An 18361-nucleotide genomic window follows, 5' to 3' on the forward strand; every position below is an offset into this window, starting at 1 on the left:
GACACCAATGTATAAGGAGAAAATGAAATGGATATGTGTACTCGACTTTGAATGATGTCACTGAGATCATTAGTGCCTTCATTCCCATCCCGATGGAGAGACAGTCCGAAGCCAAGGCAACCGTTGTCAAGGCAACGAGAGTCGTAGTAGGTTACCATGACAACCTAGCCAATGTTACAGCAGTTGTGTTACACAAATTATGAACTTGTGGCTATGCAGCTGCACGATATAAAAGGCGGCAGCAAACTTTCTGATAATTGCCAAAACAAAGTCTGCATAATGACACGTAGCTCCAACACCAAGAAAAAACAGCCTGTTCGCTCTTCGTCAAGAATCAAGAGACCAGCAACAGACCGTCTGCGTGACTCGGTAACAATACAATTCTCGTCGGATCTTTAACGTTATATTCAACTGTCTCCTTAGTTTGTTCCGGAACGTCAGGACAATAAAACAAGCTTGAAGCGACGCGAAAAACGCCTATCTTCTGAAAAGAGGTCGACAAAAACCAATGTCAAGGTCAAGCCAATCGAATCTATTCGAGACTTTAAGCGCGTTGGAGTAAGTTAACACGAATAAGGCGGATTCCAGATGTTGATCTGACAAAATCCAGAACACCATGTACTATCTTGTGCGCCGTGCCGGAACCAAAGCAACGGAAGATACTTGGGAAGCTGAGGTTGACCTTGGCGCGAGCAGGGTCTTGACAGCTTTCCAAGAACGCGTGCGCACGGAATCAGGTTACGCGATTGGCAACAATTCTGACCTTTGGGAGTCGCCTGTCAGACGTACCAGAATGTCCAAGACACGTGCCATCGTTCGCCTCAAGGGCCATGAGCCTATGAAACTGGATTCGGACGATTCAAGTTCTTTTGAACATGATGATGATGAAGAGGAAACAACTTCTACGCGCAAGCCGGGAACGAAGCGAAAGACGACATCGGAGACAAAATCATCGACGCCTAAAGTCAAGAAACTTCGTGGAAAAGCTGCTATAAAGCAACAAGAGGCTGAATTGAGACAGCAACGGCAGGTAGACCGAGCCGCATCCGCATGTGAATACGAAACATCGGTGGACGAGAGCGATTGTTGCACGCGCTGCTCTATCAAACAGATCCGTCAAGCCATCGAAAATAACAATATTGAAAGACTCAAGGCCATTCTGGAAGACAAGCAAAGCGTGCCCAATTGGTTCGAAGAAGACGTTGAGTTCTTTGACGACAATCTTTTGGCATACGCTTTGAAGAAAGACCGTTTGCGACATGCGATATTGCTATCGGAAATAACGCCCTATGATAATTCGCGAGTGTCAGTGCCTGATAAATACAAGGTATATGGCAGCAACACTGGATATATCAATCGCTCGACTTTTGGACATGCAGTAAGGTACGTTTTTTTGCGCAGGTTTCCGATCCATATTTGGTAACTGAAGAAAATTTATGCAGACAAGTGAATGAATCTCGTGGCAACAGACAAGGTGACTCTGCATTCTTCCGTTCCATCGGTCGTAATCCATTGGAAATAGAGCAAGGCCGCTACCTTGGTGGACGTGCTGACATGGGTGCTATGGTTGCCTGTTCACAACTTTCCGGACTCCCAGAAGGTGTACATGAAATTTATCAAACGGTGTTCCCCGACACATGGAAGCAGAGGAATCTTTACTACTGCGTTGCTTCTGGAAATAGAACATTGGCTCACAAGATACTTTCAAATGGTGACAACTATCGCACAGGTTTCAATCATCTTCACATTGGCGTCTTGGAGGTAAGCCTTCAATTATATTGCCATACTTTGATCATTACAGCAAAGTAACTTTCGGTCATAGCTCGAAGAGCACCAAGATTTGGAAACTTATCGTCGCAATCAAATTCTGAAGAAGGCGTTTGAAGCCGCCAATCTTACGCCTTTCGAGTGTTCTGCGATCCATCCCTCTAGCAAGTTCCTTAAACAGTTCTATGCACAGTTAACGCCTTCTGAAAGAAATGAAACGGATGAGTTTGGCCGCACCGTGGCTCACTTTGCAGCTGCAAGCATGACTTCCGAATGTCTTGAGTTTCTGATATCGGAAGCATTCGATTTCCACATGGGTGACAAGTATAAATTGACACCTCTTGTGTTAGCGGCTCGTTACGGTCGACACCGCAACATTCGCCCGTTACTCAATTATCTTTCTAAGGGTGCTTTGCCTTCAGCAGAATATGCAGATCACACATTGCTTCGCCAGAAATATCGACCGTTACATTACGCTGCTTACTTCGGCCACCCCCAGACTTGCCGTGCTTTGATCGAATGCGGCGCGACAGTTGATATCGAAGATGCACCCAACCATGCCACTCCTCTAATCATGGCAGCCCAGCGAGGTCACTTGGAGACTGTCAAGACCTTGATCGAGTTTGGCAAGGCTGATCCAGAGTATGTCGATAGATATGCACGTACTCCACTCCATGTTGCCAGTATCAATGGTCACTACGACGTGGTCAAATATCTGCTCGAGCAAGGTGTCAACTCTGATGCATCAGACTCGTCACACAATCGACCGGTTCACTACGCTGCTGCTTTTGGCCACTTGCGCGTCTTGAAACTTCTTATCGAGTTTGCCGGCGCCGATCCAGCCGCTGCAAATGTATGGAGAACTACAGCTTGCTCTGTTGCGAATCTCAAAGGCCACATTGGCATCGTACACTATCTCCTGACAAGGTCTGATGTCGACGTCAATTTCAAGGATAAGGAGGGTCGCACTATGCTCCACAGCTGTGTTACTGAAAAAGCTGAAACCAAGTTGGAGGCAGAGCAAATCCTTCGCAAGGCGCGACTGCTTCTATCTCGAAAGTCCAATCCAAATTTAAAAACCGTCGACGGAGACACCGTATTGCATTGTTTGGCAAGATCAACATATTACTTGGCACAACGTCCTGAAGGCTATGAATTAAGACCGAACAAGGAAATATGTCTTGAGCTAGATGATCAAGAGGGTATCCAACTACAACAGACTTTAGCGCGTGCCATCCTAGCTGCAGGTGCAGATCCAGATATCCCCAACGCCGATGGTGAATCGCCCCTAGCAGTCGCTATAGCGGCCAATAACCACCCAATCATCCAAGTTCTATTACAACATGGTGCAAAGTACTGGACGGCCAAATGCAGCAATGGTAATAATTTCTTCCATTACCTTTTTACGGCGGCCTCCAGCTTGGATGCCATGCGTACGCAGAATGAAATGGAGAAGTTGAGAAGGCAACGCATCTATGATGCAGTTTTCAGCGTTTGGGATGCGGTTTTGAACTACAAGGGCGAACTCCCCGCACGAGAACTGCTTACGGAAAATGTTAGTACCTACAATGTTCGACTGTTACGATCCATCCTTGATGAATAGGTGCTCTAGGTCAATGCTACGAATAACGATGGTTACACTCCGCTGCAACTCGGCATCAAGACAGTGGTCCAACAACAATATCAGTTTGTCCAGTCCGAAAAGCTTAAGATCAAGAATGCATATGGACACGCTGGGCACATGTTTGACATTCCTGAGCAGTCAGAAGATGCTTTCTTCGTCTTCCGTTTCGATAGCTGGGTAAGTAAAAAAGCTATCTAGTTGATGCAGATCACGATTAACATGACAGATAAATAGATCAAACTTGCAAAAGGAATAGTTGATTTATTCCGGCCAGACATGAATGCTACCGTACAGTTACCTCGAGATTTTTTCAAGGAGAATCCCAAGCGCAAAAGGTCAGAATACCCGGCTGAAACTGGTTACACTGCACTTCATCTTGGTAAGACTGACAGCAAAGGATGCTCCTTGAGAATATCGATTTTAACCTTTCTTTTTCCTCATAGTGGCAAAATCACAAGATGTCGCATTGCTAGATTTTCTGCTTTCTGCTGGTTGCGATCCTAACTTACGTGTCAAAGTTGATAAGAAACTGGGAAGCACGCCGATGCTGCTAGGTTTCTATCTCAAATCGTTCTCCGTGAAGGAATATCTCACGTATCATACTCTTCAATATCAAGAGCATAGCAGCAAATGTTTCAATATTCACAAGCCGGACTTTGGCGACATACTATACAAGGCTATTGAGAAGTATCTTTCTTACGGCGCCAATCCCTGTATACCCAACAAGGACGGATATACATGCCTGATGAAGGCAGCAGAGTTGCTGGATACTGCAGCCTTGAAAATCTTGAAGGAGTCATTCCCATCTTTCGACGGGGTTAACAAACGTGACAAGACTGGACGATCTGCCATTATGTATGCCATGGATGCTCTATCCGAAAAAACTGCAAACGAAATCGATCCTACTATCGTACAGTATCTATTGGAAATGGGTGCAGATCCAAACGCAATCTACGAAAAATCTGATGGCGATACTGTATTCATGAAGGCTATGCGCTTGAAAGTACCGGCGCTTTTGGATACCATGGCACACTTTTCAAGATATCCGATTAATCACGACGTTGCTAACAAGGGTAAGGGCTGTTTGTCAGTAAACTTTGCAGAAGATACTTACAATGTAAGCGTCAGACATGGAAACCGCAGCTATTCTTGCTTGCACGCTCACGGATGAAGCCGTCGTTTCAAGCTATTTCCAAATACTTGCCAAGAGCTCCCCATGCAACGTGGATAAGACGAATAAGCAGGGAAGGACTGCATTGTCTATGGCAGCTGGAGGGGGATATCGCTTCGCTGTGGAAGTTCTTCTCAAGCACAATGCAGACGTCAACCTGGTTGACTCTCAAGGATCACCGCCTTTATCTTACGCCCTCAGATTTGGATATCCAGAGATTACAGAAATGTTGCTTGAAGCCGGAGCAGATCCCAATATCAAGAACAATCTCGGATATTTCCCACTTTACTATGCTGTCTGGTCAGAAAAACATCGTCTAGTGAAGCTACTTCTTGATTCCGGCGCAGATGTCGATGCTGTGACAACAAAGGAGAACTACACTGCCCTCCATATGGCAATAGAAAAAACCAAGAATATGACGAATGCTTCCTTCCGAACCGAGAAGCTACTCCTCCAAGCAGGTGCGGACGTAAACGCAGTGGACAGCATTGGTCGTACCCCGTTGCACATTGCACTTTCCGGCCCTTTTGATATACCAGATATGTTCTTTACTCTGAAGCTTCGACCAAAAGTCTTGAGATACTTGGAGAGTAACGATGCCGAGGAAAAGATCAAGGAGGAAGTCAGACAGGAATTAGCTCGCTACGGCGGTTATGACGAGGAAGCCGACTCTTGGTTACGAGATGCCATCCTCAAGACGATACTGGAAAAGCAGCAGTCAAAACCACAAAACGCAGAGGAAGAAGCCACAGATGCAAACGATATGGAGCTTATTAAAACCGTGTCCAGCATGAAATGGGAGAAGGAAGTTGGAGCCAAAGGAAAAACGGATCCTATTGATATCATCATGTTCCTTGCAAGCCAACCTGATATACAGTATGATATTCCTGATCGATTTGGTCGCACACCTCTGCACTACGCAGCTTGCGCTGGAGCGTTTTCTTGCACGACATTGATCCTAGATAAGAATGTAAATATCAACGCTCAAGATCTGGACAAGGTAAGCTGAAGAATTGCCTTTATAAATGAGCATAACTGATATTTCTTTGTTTGAACCTAGAATACTCCTTTGCAGCTTGCTTTAAATTACACCCACGTCGATTATTGCATTATGCTATGTGAGCACGGAGCACAGTTCACGGATACAATAACTCTAGCGGATGGTCAGCAAGTTACGCCTTTGAAGCACAGTTTATCAAAAGGGTTAATGAACGTGGCTTATCGTGTGTTGGAGTTAGGAGACAATACGCTTGGTAAGTTAACATTCTTGACGATGAGCTATACCGAACAGCTATAACTAATTCACCGTTTATTAACGCAGAACGGATCCATGATGCACTGAGCGCTGGAAAGTTTCATATCGCGGAAATCATCATGAACTCTGCAGAGGACAAGATGCTGTCTGGACACATCAAAGGCAAAAATCAAAATCTCTGGCATATCATAGCAAATTTTAAGCCTTTTGATCTGTAAGTAGGACATATTGATACTCGAAAAATTTGTCATTCTCACTTACACATACATTTTGAATTTAGTGATATGTGGGACCAAGAATATCTACCCGAGTTTATCATGAAGGCAACTGCATTAGGGCTCGGATTTGAGCAGGACTCTGAAGGACGCACTCCATCGCATTATGCAGCTATGCACGGTCAGACTGTGTTACTGAAACATTTTATTGCTTCGAACGCACGTATCAACGTTTCCGACTATAACCGTACCTCCGAGCTATGGTATGCAGTATCTGGTAACAATCTCAAATGCGTTCAAGCACTTTTGGAAGCTGGTGCAAAGGTGGATCATGGAACGCGACCTGAAGGCAAGAGTGCACTGCTTCTGGCTGTGCGGCACCAGAATACCGAAATGGTGGATATCCTGCTCAAGAATAGCAATGGTGATACTTCTGGGCATGCGCAGGCCGTGATGTACTGCTGTGCCAAGAGTTTGTATAACATCCTCAAGGTAAATCTACAGACTTTTGTACTTTTTCCCGGCTTGGTTTTAAGCGCAATCTATCTTAGCTTCTAATCGATGCGGGCGCCGATATCAATACTCCGTCTACGTTGACTTATTCGATCAACAAGAAAAATGACACTGCAATCCCATATTTGGATGATGAAGCGATGGTTAGTAATATCTAGACATGTCTTTTGATCTCGGGTACTTATCACGCATCTCAAAAAAGCAGGAATCATCGGGCAGCTTATACTCTGCGACCATCCATCCGGTATTCCTGGCGACCGACAAGGTTTTGAAGGTGAGCACAAGATATCGCTTATTTCTTTTCTTAGCGCTTTATGTAACCAACACTGTCTTAGCTCATGATCGAAAATGGCGTGGATCCAAACGTCTACGCACCCAATGCTGCACCGTGGAATGGAATCCCATGCTTTTTGCATCTCAGCACTGTGTCTGGACAGCAAGATAATCTGAAACTATTGTGCCATCGTGATCTAAATCTGGATATGGTCGATCCGGCTACTGGAAGGACAATTTTCTACTCTTATCTGTTTGATAAAACTAAGAATCAAGATTATCGGGTATGTGTAAGAAACAATCAAAATGCGACTCTTTATAGTCTAACATAATGATGTTTAGGATCCTATATATGAGCACATGGTGCTGAATATGTCTCCGGATGTAAACATCGTGGACAGTATCAGCGGAATGACGCCATTGGAGTCTGCTATACACTCGCGCAACATTATTCTTCTAGAGGTAGCGTTTTAAAAAATCCGCCAACATGTAAGCTGTGATCTTAACCGTGGTTTACTTAGCGATTACTGGCTCAAGGTGCCAATCCCAATATTAAGAGTCGTACCAAAGATGAAAATTTCTCTATCGATTCTGGAGGCGTGATGAACGCCGTTTTCCACGCTGCGGCAAAGAACGATTTCAAGTTGATTCAAACGTTGAATGACAAGTCGAAACACCCTATTGATTGGCTTGCAACAGACGGGAACCGCAGGAATATCGTCAACTTTTTGGTTGCGTCTCGATTTTCGTATGAAAATACGGAGGTACTCAAGTACATTGCCTGTCAGGCATCAGTCGTGTGGCAAAAACTGCTTCAGATGCCGGATAACGAAGGTAATAGACCTAAGTTCTTATTTATTGACATATTTTAATGTTATGATACTTTATATATAGGCCTGACTGCCGTTGATCACGCTGCAGCTCGCCAGCGTGACACGATGTACAAGACGCTTTTGGAACTAGGTGCTTCACCGGCTACTCATAACACTACCACCCATGAAGAAGCAGCCGTGCAAAGTCTAAGCATGGATACCGAATATATCTCCTTGCAAGCAGTCGAGAACGATGCCGAGGAAGAACGTGAACTACTAGAAGCTGAGGCACTTGCTGCCGCTGACAACGAGGACTCTCATATGGACATAGTCGAAGAAGAAAAATACGAAATTGATGCCTATGCAAATATGGACAAGACTGGCGAAATAACCCGTGATGAGCAAGGTGAACCTTATGATATTATGCTCCAGAAAATTGGATTGAGCATTGGTTATGGAGGCTATAACGACAACATGTAAGGAAAAAATGAAACTTTTAACTTAACTGGATTTCTAAATTTTGAGTCCTATAGGTTTTACAAATTGTCTCTCATTTACAATAGAACACTTGATGTATACGTCCTTTGGACTAGATGGGGAGCCTTTGGTGAGGAAGGCATGCATCAAAAGACGCCTTACTTGACCAAGGCAGAAGCAGTGGCAGAGTTCAAGTCCATCTTTCGCTCCAAAACTGGCAATCACTGGGAGGACCGAAACGAGTTTGTGCGAAAACCCGGTCGTTTCGAACTTATACACGCGAAACCTCCAAGGAAACCAGTTATCCTCAAGAACTTTAATTTCTTGGATACTGCCGCGAAGTCCAAGGTAGCTCCTGCCATCAATGAAGCTATGCAAGTTATCTGCAACTTTGGACTTTTGAACGAGGGTTTCCGAAACCTACAAATCGATATTCCGGCAGGTCAAATCCCTCAACAGTCTATCGACAGGGCATTTGAGATTCTCCAGGAGATAGAAAAGACGTGCGAGATTTACGAAGCTGTCAAGATGCGTAAACTCGATACGCTTAGCGAAGAAGACAAGCAAAAATCAAAGAGAGGCAAGTATATACTGATGCACACATTGTTCATGCCGAACGCCCAAACTTATACAGCGTTTTTCTCTTCCAGAACTTGCACACAAGCTTGTGACATTGAGTACCAAGTATTATCGCATACTGCCAAAAAGCAGCGACAAGGAGAGAGGAATAACAGCTCTGAGCAGCATTTCGGCAATCGCACAGGAAAGGGCCCGTCTCAATGATCTGTCGTATCTGACATTCTCAAGCAACGTTATCTTGGCTGCCAAACGTCGTGCTTCTGAAATTCATCCTCTCGACTATTGCTTCCGTTCCTTGGCATGCCAACTCACTGAGATCCGACCTGGCTCTGCTGAATACTCTATGGTCAACAAATATATGACAACTACAGCAGATGACGGAAATTTCGAAATTGTGCACCTGTTTGCAGTGGACCGACAGGGCGAAGCCGATCGATATGCAAAATATGCTACTAACGAAAATCGCAAACTACTTTGGCACGGATCAAAGCCGGAAAACTTTATGGGTATCCTACGACAAGGTTTACGCCCTTCTCCAACAATCGCCCAAAGAACAGTAAGCATGACTTTGAACGGTATTGAAATAGGATTTTGCAAGTAACATGTCTAAATTCCAGGGTGCAATGTTTGGAGAAGGAATTTACTTCGCTGATATGTTTTCAAAATCTATCCAATACTCGTATCAAAGCAGATCCCTATACAGCAACTTTGCCGGGACAAGAAACCGCTATAACTCAAGCAGGCAACGCGATGCTTTCTCACTTGCTCTCCTCTGCGAGGTGGCACTGGGCAAGGAGTGCGTGATGACTGACTGTTATGCAGGCAATTTCGACAAAGACGAGCACATGTCTATCAAGGGTGTTGGTCAAAACTCGCCTGATCCAATCAACGCAGTCTATGATGAACGTGGTGTACTGATACCCATGGGCCCTCTCGAGTATCTCGAGCAATACAACGACCGCTATATATTCCTCAATCACAATGAATATATAGTGCAGTCTGAAGCTCAGGTCAGGACTCGATATCTTGTTCTGGTTCGCAATCTTGACTACTGTGCTCTCTGCGAAACTGAAACTTCTTACGGCAACAAGAAGCTCTGTGAATACAAGCTCGATCATGTCTCGTACGATGGTCTCGGGAGCGTCGAGCAAAACTTTGTCAAGTTTGCATTAACTTTAAGCGGTAGAAAGCCTCAAGACGTCTATGACAGCCAGCTCGATGCATTCTGTCAATCCCGCCAAGATATCGCGCAGATGTGGAGTCCATTGGTACCTTTATCACGCGACAGCAAAGTCTGCAGTTCATGTTTCCAGCATATTGCCAGTATGATCCTGTCCAAGCATGCCCAGAGATATCTTCCTGCAGCCATTTCAAGTCGACGCGTATGTTCCTATGGATACGAATGCAAAAATAAGGACGATTTAGAGCATGGCAAGAAATATCAGCATTGGTTCCATCCAAACACAAGAAAAGATGAAGATGAAGATAACAGCGACGATGAAGACACTTACAATCAATAGCAGAAAAAATTATTCTATAAACGCTTACGCTTTGCTTCGTTCGCTGCACTAGTCTGTAGAATAAACTCGCTTCATAAACTTCCATTCTCCCGCTGCTTTGCATCCGCTTAGCTACTGCAAGCGAATTCCCGGTTTACTCAGACCGGCGCCAGCATGAATCGATGTTTGAGAGAATATTATCTAAAATCTAGGTTCTTGCCGCTTCGAAACAATTCCGCAAACCATCCTCTTATACTTAGCAGTAGATTCCTAAACACCTCCAACATCAACCGCTTCGTTGCCCTCCTTCTTCTTCTCTTCCGCTCCAACTTGCGATGCATCACTTCAAGTTCTCTGTCGTGCTTCACTTTCTTTTCCTTTAACAAACCGGCCCCACGGGTTAAAAGTATGTCTACTAGTTTACTTTACTGTGGCGGACAGAAGCTGATACAGGAACATCAGGTGCTCGGTCTGGTCTTCCGCGATTCAGCGGATTGCTTTTCAGGGTGTAAGTATCAATTATGATTACGCAGCAGTAGCTCAAGGTACAAACGTAATGCCCTTATGAAATTCCCTTGTTCCCAAACAACTACGTTTGCTACTCGTTCATGACTTCTTCATATTCATTTCTGTATTGCTTTTAACTTTGATTATTTCCTTTTAATATAAAGATTATTATACTGCTTTGCTATGAGAAAAAAGGAAAAAAGAAGAATAAAGTTGCTCTCAGTTTGTTCCATTTCCACGATGACCTTGAGGTTGAGGTGCTGGAGTAGTAGCTGTTTCGTCCTTGTTTTCCTTGCTTTGCAACCTATCTCCAGCTTTGACAATTCGAGACTTTGCAGTCTTGACGGCAATAGTAGTAGCCTTTGCTTCTGGCTTTTTCACAGAATGCTTGTCTACTGATTCCTGGGCATGCACCTGCTTGCGTGCACTCGATGCAGTAGGTGCTGTCAGTCGAGCAAGGAAGTCGCGTCTCGATGCTCTTGTTTTTTTGACTGACTCTTCTTGCTCCTTCTTGGGTGGAGATGGTACTTTGGGTACGACTTTGGGTTTCTCTGCTGATGATGTTGCCATTTTTTTCGTGGAAGCGACAGATGTCTTTGCGGTGTTGTTAATCAAAGTAGGAGAATGGCCGGCGGTTGGCTTCTTAACCTGACGCTGAGTCGACGAAGGCGGCGAAGGAGATGAAGAACCATTGTGGGATTTACGGGCAGTAGCTGGCTTGTCAGCTGCTGCTGCTGCAGGGCGGCCCAATTTGGATGCGCTATCTTTTGCTTTCTTGTCGGTCAAATCTTTGGAAGTTTTTTTCTTCACTTCCTCCTTTTTGATGGCTTCAGCTCCTTCAATGGCTTGTGTCTTTTCAGTATCACCAGTAGCTTTCTGGTCCTTCTGCTCTTTAGCCTCTTTGCTAGTAGGCATATCACTAGATTTGTCTTGCTCTTGCTGATGATCGTTGTACTTCTCTTCAACTTCGACTGAAGACTGCTTGGTATCTACGTTCGCGATCTCCTTAGCTACAGGTTCTTTGACAGGCGTGTTCTTCTCTTGGATAGGCTCAGCAGTCTTGGACTCCTGCTTCGTTTCTGTTTCATTGGGAGGCTGCTGTTGGTGTTGCTGCTTATCGGCGGGCGTGGTATCCTTCCCAGCATCCTGCTTTGCAGTGTCTTCGGATGTCTTGTCTTTTGCATCTTGTTTCCCATCTGTGGCGGGTGGCTTTACAGAGCTTCTGTCGGCTTCTTTCTCGCTGCTTTTGTTGATAGTGGAAATGAAACCCTTCGTCTTATTATCGGCAGCGGCTTTTGTGACCGCGTTGCTAGCCTTATTGAAGATATCAAGTGCAGCCTTGACGCTGCTGCCTTGCTGGCGCTTGATTTCGATCGGCTTCTTCTCTGGAAGTGCTTGCTGATCCTGCTTGTTGAATGGCCATCGATCTTCCTTTTTGCCAGAGGTAAATTTTCCGTTTCCAACGGATTCCGTCTTTTGCGGCGCTTTGTCGCTGCTCAAGTTGGCACTCGCCTTCTGATCTGCTGTTACTGGGAGAGATTGAGTTTGCACGCTTTGCGCGCTTTCCTTGGTCGTTACTATCTCTTTCTTCTGGTCAGAATCAGCTTTATCGCCGTTATCGACGGCAGTCGTGGATGTATCCTCTACAGCAAGTTTAGTTGGTTCATTCGACGATTGTTTCTGTTCCGCTATAGCTTCCTTAATTTGAGGAGCTTCTTGTTTCTTTATCTCCTGGACATTAGCTGGGCTTTCATTCTTAGCTGTCTCTTGCACCTTATCCATGACATGCTTTTCTGCATCCACAGTTGTCTTTTGATCTTTGGCTACAGCTGGCTCGGCCACTTTTTGCTCGCTTGACTTTTCCTCATCGTTCTTCTTATCTGTATTCTCGACTGCTGCATCCTTATTGTCGGCAGCTGTATCCTTCTCGGCAGCTTTTCCTGGCTCGGCCTCCTTTCCCATGCCTTTGGTCTGCTCGTTGGGCTTGTCTGTCGGTGAAGAAGCATCCTCTTTATCAGGGGCTGCTAGTGGCGATATGGCTGCTACTGTACTTTCTAGAGCGACAGGCTGCTTGTCTTGTTCCTTGCTTTTTGATGTAATTTCTGATTCATGCTGTTTCCTTGCATCTTCTCCAAGAACAGACTTTTTAACGTCTTGAGGCTGGTCCTTCTCCACTTCCGCAGATGGCGATGCTGCGTCTTTCTTATTTGCGTCCACGACTTCGTCATCGGGTTCAAGCTTTTCTGCTGACTTGTTTCCATCTTTGCACCAAGATCCATGTTCCTCCTTGGTATCATCCGCTGTTCCTTTGGCAGTTTGGGATGCGTCGGCTAGTTTCTTTTCATCCACGGTTTGTCGTGGGGCCCCAGTGTTATTGTTCTTGGTGGCTTCTGTGGTTTCCTCGGAAGATGCAACTTTGACATCGGTATCCTTTTTGTCTGAGGATTTTTTATTCGTTCCTTGGTCGTTCGGTTGGTTTTTATCCGTTGGCTTTGGCTTTTGGAGGTCAGAACCATCTTTAGAATCATTTGGTGGCGTGGTATCTTGGGGGACGTTAGGTTTGTTGTTGGGTATCACGGTTGTGTCAGGAATTTTTTGGGCCTCTTTGACTTCAGATGGCGGACTCCCTTTTTCTTTCTCAGTAACTGCTGCAGCGGTAGACTCTGTCACCTTCTTGTCATCCTGAGCTGCGGATTCTTTTTCATCCTGGCCTTTTTGAATCTTCTCTTTCTCTTCAGGTTTGCACGTCTTGTCTTCAGACTTGTTTGTGACGGCCAATGCAGGCACGATGTATTCGGTAGCTTGCTTCCTCTCTTGTTCTTTATTGTTCTGATGCTGTGCAACGTTGTCGGGACCTTGGTCCGCACCACTAAAGAGCAGCGCGATTTCTCGCTGAGCGTTCTCTACAGAGTCGCTACCGTGAGCGGCATTGTGGGAGCCGTCGGTGCCGTATAGTGCTCTGATACTACAAAAGGTATTCAATCATCAGGATTTGCCACCCTATCCCCGCCAGGAGCAGGCTCTCGTTTACCTTTTTGGATCGGTCTCCTTGGCTTTCTTTGCATCAGTTGGGCCCATCATGGTGCGCCAGGCCGTCACGGCGTCGCTTTTTTCCAAGACCATGGCATAGATGGGCGCGCTGCAGCACGTAAATGTTTAGGTTAGAACAGGACAGATGATGCGGGGCCATGCACCGGAATATAATCACCTGCTCATCCATTGTGTGAGATCGTCGTAGAAAGGTTTACCTTTGTGCTCCTTGTAAAACTCTTGAGCCTGTTCCTTTGTCAGCTTAATTTCGCGTTCTTGGGCAATAATAAATCCAGAGCTTCGAATAGCTTGGATAATATCAGCTTTCCGGCCCATGGCATCTGGCTTGATAAGCGCCAACGTGCGCTTCGCGGAAGAATAAGGTAAATCACTCTATATCTTGCAGGTGACTCGATGCTGCCACAAACCTGTTTCGTGTCACTACCAGTGCGCTCCTTGGTAATTTCATTCTTCATGGCATCGCCCGAAGGTTGCTTTTCCCCTCCTGCTCCTGTTACTTCTCCTTGTTTGTTGTTAACATCGTTGCTATCATTCTTGACGTTCTCTATTTGTCAACGGGTTATTGCTTTAGACTTGGCTAGGTGTAAGAAAGTCAATGAAAGGGCTACTTACCAGGAGGCTTCGACGTTTGGGCGTCGACGAGTTGCGACGGCTATCAAATGGGTAAGATTCTGCATTGTATAATTCCGGACGTATCGATGCAAATCTTACATTGTTTTCGGTTGCCGTGTTTTCCATTGAAAACGAAAAAGAAGGAAGAAGAAGGTTGTCGGGTCAATGCCGCAGACAAGAAGAAAAGAAAAAAAGTGCAGTGTGACACAAAAAGGGCGGGTTGCACAGAGACACTCTTGCTGAGGCGCTCCTGGGCCGTTTGAAGGGAGAATGACGTATCCCTCCGTATTCGTTCAAGAAGCAGAAAGCTGCAGCTTTGCTGCATGTCCCATTCGACAATTTTCAAAGCCAAGAATATCGAGCATATAATGAGTATCTGAATGTAAATTATAATGCTTCTGATTTCGCAATAGATCAGCGTCCATGGCTCTCAATAGGTATCACGTTCAAGATTACTACGTGTATGTAGTGTCAACGCTAAGCCTGTCCCTCGACTTGGATCAATATTGATTACCATGTAAAGTAACTGCGGCTGCGTGATAATTTTAAGACTATAGTTACGAACTTGCAGCATAGTGCACGTTCTGTCAAACAGTAGAGGGGCGGAATGACTACCATATACAAAAGTACATTGAGTTCGGAAAAATAGTTTATAAGGTAAAAAGACTAACATAAATTACAAGATATGTTTACAAAAAGATTCAGTGGTATTCTGTACATAAACGCTGTTGCTGCTCTGACAGTAAAGGTAGCTACTATAACTATGTATTACAGGCGAAAAGAAGAAATTGCAAAATGCAGGTCAAGCGGCATCGGAACATCGGGCGCTTTGCTTTTACGAAGATTCCTTTTTATCCTCAATAATTACCGAGCTTTTTTCAGTAATCATCGCATCGCTTGCTGTGGTTGGCAAGTCCAAGTCCAAAATTCTTCTCTTCCCAGTGAGATCAGCCCAGATGGCCTTGGCCATTATGACCGCGTTCTTGCGAGCCTCCCAAAGTGGAAATATACCCACAGCAAAGGTGCTCAGGAAGACCCAGATGATGGAAACGACGACCCAACCGCGGAAAAATGGAAGCGAGAAGACATAGCGCGAAGCAAACATCGGAATTGGCCACAGAATAAAGAGTGAGAATGCGAGGATGACACTGGAAATCTTGGCAAACTTTGACGATTTATCCATCTCTCGTTTCTCCTCCTCTGTAACTTCATCTTCCTCGGTATTTCGTGATCCTTGCGCAGACGTTTCAGCGGTCGTTTCATCTCTAACTTGCTGGATATTTCGTGTGGCATCAAATGTGAAGTTATCTGGCTTGATCAGAGTCAGTACAACGCAGGTAATAGCAGGTGAGAAAAGGGCAACAAGGTTGCCAGCCATCATTGGCAGGTTCTCGTTTGTCGTATCGACCGTAATCTCGCCATAAAGTCCATAGGTGGCAGTGAACCAGGTGATGAGGGCTGCTACAAAGCCGAAGATGGGAGAAATTGTTGCAGCCATCCAGTTTTGTTTGCTCCACAGTAGCGTCAAAGTCATGGGAACCACGGCCGATGAAATAATGATACCCATCTGTGGATCAATAAATGACACTTCAATTAATTTGAAAGATGTCCTTTAGATATCGAAGAATTAGAATACTTACAAGCTTGTAGAGATAGCCCAAATTGATGCCAGTCAAGTTGAGTAATGTTGCCAGGACACCCATGATGATGCCAAATGCCAGCACCGAAGCATGTGAAAAGCGGATGACGGCTTTATCCGATGCCTAAGCCAGTTTATCATCAGAATAAGATTGGACCCGCTTAAAAATCCGTGATTTAAAGAATACTTACATTGGGACGAATGTAAGCACGGAAAATATCGTAGGTGATAATTGAAGAAACAGCGATAAGTTCAGCTGACGCGGCACTTGTCACAGCAAAGAAGACGAGAAGTAGACATATCCACGCGCCAGCGCTTCCAAGAAGGGCAACACAAGCGTCTGGCAGTACCAATCCTGCATTGATAGCTTGCTCGCTAAGCTGAATACCGAGTGCTCGTCCAGAAAGGCCCATAGTGGTTGCGAGGGTGAAAGGAATAGCGTACCACGACAATCCGCCGATGAGGTAAGCCTTGACTGCGTATTGAGGATGTGCAGCGATGGCACGTTGCCAGTAAGCATTGTCGACAAAGACAGTACCAAAGTTTCCAACAATGTTCACGATGCCAAACATGAGAGCTTGAAGCGAAGACATGGTCAGGAGGGAGCCTTGCGCGTTGTCAGGGATAGGATTGCGTTCAGCTGCAGCAACCAGCATATCGTACATGCGCTCGACAGAACCAATCAATGGAGAGGATGTGTAAACGGTGAAAACGAGATACAGGATGATGATTAAGATGACCAGGGTATGACTATGCATGAGGCACGTTAGAAAAAGTTCACATCTCCACGGAGCTGTATGTGTAGAACGTAAATAGGTACCTGTAATCAGATAGAAAAGTTGCCTTAATGCCGCCGAAAAGCGTATAGGCAATGACGCCTAGAGGCAGGAGGAAGCATGCGGCGATGACATGCATACCGGTCAAATATGAGACGACTGCGCTGCCGCCCAAGAGTAACATGGCAGTGACAACAATGTTGGTAACCAAGGAGAAAATAAGATACACAAAGTGGGTAGATCGACCGTAACGGGCGCGTACAACCTATCATGATATTCAAATCAGTCACTGCCACTACTTGACTCTAGCTATATTTTTCACGTACCTCGAGATATGTGTGAGCATTTGGAGCACGTCTCTTGAGCTCAATGGCCAGCACCGAGAACAAAAGAACTTGCACACATGCACCAGACGCGTACCATAGTGGCCCAGAGACACCATACCGGTAAGCCACTTCCGTACTAGTTAAGAGCGTAGCTGCCCATGTCCAGGACGATACAATAGCACTTGCAACGAGACCAGTCTTTACTGTACGCTTGGCAGTCATGAACATTTCTGAGGTTTGTACTTCAAAAAGATATCTTTTTAACAGCCAAGTGATGACCATCATGACCAGTGAAAATATAGCTCCAAAGCTAATATGCATAACATCCACTGTTAATACTAGAATATTATCTTCCGAATTGTAGAATGCACATACCCAACGACCACGCCGTAGCCGACACCTAATAACGCCCAGAAAAAGCAGGATTAGATCGCCGAATATTACATTAGACAGGCGTTTAATGCAATAAAAACCTTGTGGTAATGCAGCCATGATATTGGTAAATTATGAAAAGCAGATAAACAAGATCTCAATGGACCTACATTGCAAGCCTTTATTTATATCTGTTCCTTTTTCTTGATAGGTGGGTAGATATATGGTGATAAACGCAATGCACCCATATCCGTTTTTGATCTGTCCGTTCCTTCGTATGTGACACACGGTTTGACATGATAAACGAATACAACGATGCAGAAGAATACTCACACAGCACAGTGTACATGTAGAAAATTGGTGATGAAATTCTTGCATGATGCGTACAGAACTTGATACTTGCAGATGATCATTCTATAATTGACGCTGTGTTTATGAGAAGAATCCAGGGTAGCTTTAATATGCTGGAACATTTTCTTGACTTTCAGCAACACCATAGCGTATCGTATCTATTGACCCCGGACTATGGAAGAACGGACCTTGCGTAAATTTTGCTTATCTTATCACAAAACGGAGGAAAGGAAACATGCTTGATAAGGCGGACAGAAAAGGAATGCGACTTGTGATACATACATCGTCTGCTTGCACCTGAAGAATAGCGCCGGGCATTTACGAAACGCATGATAAGATTCTTCCTTATTACTGATGCCCGATATGCTAAAGTTGCTTCAAAGATCCAGTGACGGAAACCGGCTACGCATTGCGTGTCATTATGTGCATGCCATTTTCAGGTGGTTAAAGATGCTAGTACGCCCAAAAAATCTAGGACGTACACTTCAGATCTTAGAATGCGACATAAGTACCATAGATAGGGAAAGTTTAAGAGTTTATTG

General features: G+C 45.0%; 3 protein-coding genes across 3 annotated transcripts; 1 reads left to right on the forward strand and 2 right to left on the reverse strand.

Annotated features, from left to right (window-relative positions):
* Nucleotides 1-171: 171 nt before the first annotated feature.
* On the forward strand, nt 172-10206 carry VTP01DRAFT_878 (uncharacterized protein; the record flags this gene model as incomplete). Its single annotated transcript, XM_069387938.1, has 21 exons — nt 172-369; nt 424-558; nt 611-1383; nt 1443-1761; nt 1823-3322; nt 3380-3568; nt 3626-3770; nt 3835-4464; nt 4520-5562; nt 5623-5815; nt 5884-6031; nt 6098-6524; nt 6584-6688; nt 6751-6819; nt 6881-7102; nt 7161-7280; nt 7340-7652; nt 7713-8106; nt 8164-8687; nt 8758-9242; nt 9304-10206. 21 exons carry the CDS (start codon nt 172-174, stop codon nt 10204-10206), a joined length of 8835 nt encoding a protein of 2944 aa, XP_069245298.1.
* A 705-nt stretch (nt 10207-10911) lies between these two features.
* On the reverse strand, nt 10912-14481 carry VTP01DRAFT_879 (uncharacterized protein; the record flags this gene model as incomplete). The annotated part of the gene is made up of 6 exons (XM_069387949.1): nt 10912-13657; nt 13724-13831; nt 13901-14088; nt 14151-14287; nt 14356-14395; nt 14455-14481. 6 exons carry the CDS (start codon nt 14479-14481, stop codon nt 10912-10914), a joined length of 3246 nt encoding a protein of 1081 aa, XP_069245299.1.
* Nucleotides 14482-15190: 709 nt separating this feature from the next.
* Nucleotides 15191-17588, reverse strand: VTP01DRAFT_880 (uncharacterized protein; the record flags this gene model as incomplete). Its single annotated transcript, XM_069387961.1, has 7 exons — nt 15191-15922; nt 15996-16118; nt 16186-16744; nt 16815-17035; nt 17097-17406; nt 17472-17496; nt 17570-17588. 7 exons carry the CDS (start codon nt 17586-17588, stop codon nt 15191-15193), a joined length of 1989 nt encoding a protein of 662 aa, XP_069245300.1.
* Between the last annotated feature and the right edge of the window lie 773 nt (nt 17589-18361).

This window comes from Rhizomucor pusillus (genome assembly GCF_041956525.1).
Source record: "Rhizomucor pusillus strain CBS 183.67 unplaced genomic scaffold VTP01scaffold_1, whole genome shotgun sequence".
In the NCBI taxonomy this organism is placed as follows: domain Eukaryota; kingdom Fungi; phylum Mucoromycota; class Mucoromycetes; order Mucorales; family Lichtheimiaceae; genus Rhizomucor; species Rhizomucor pusillus.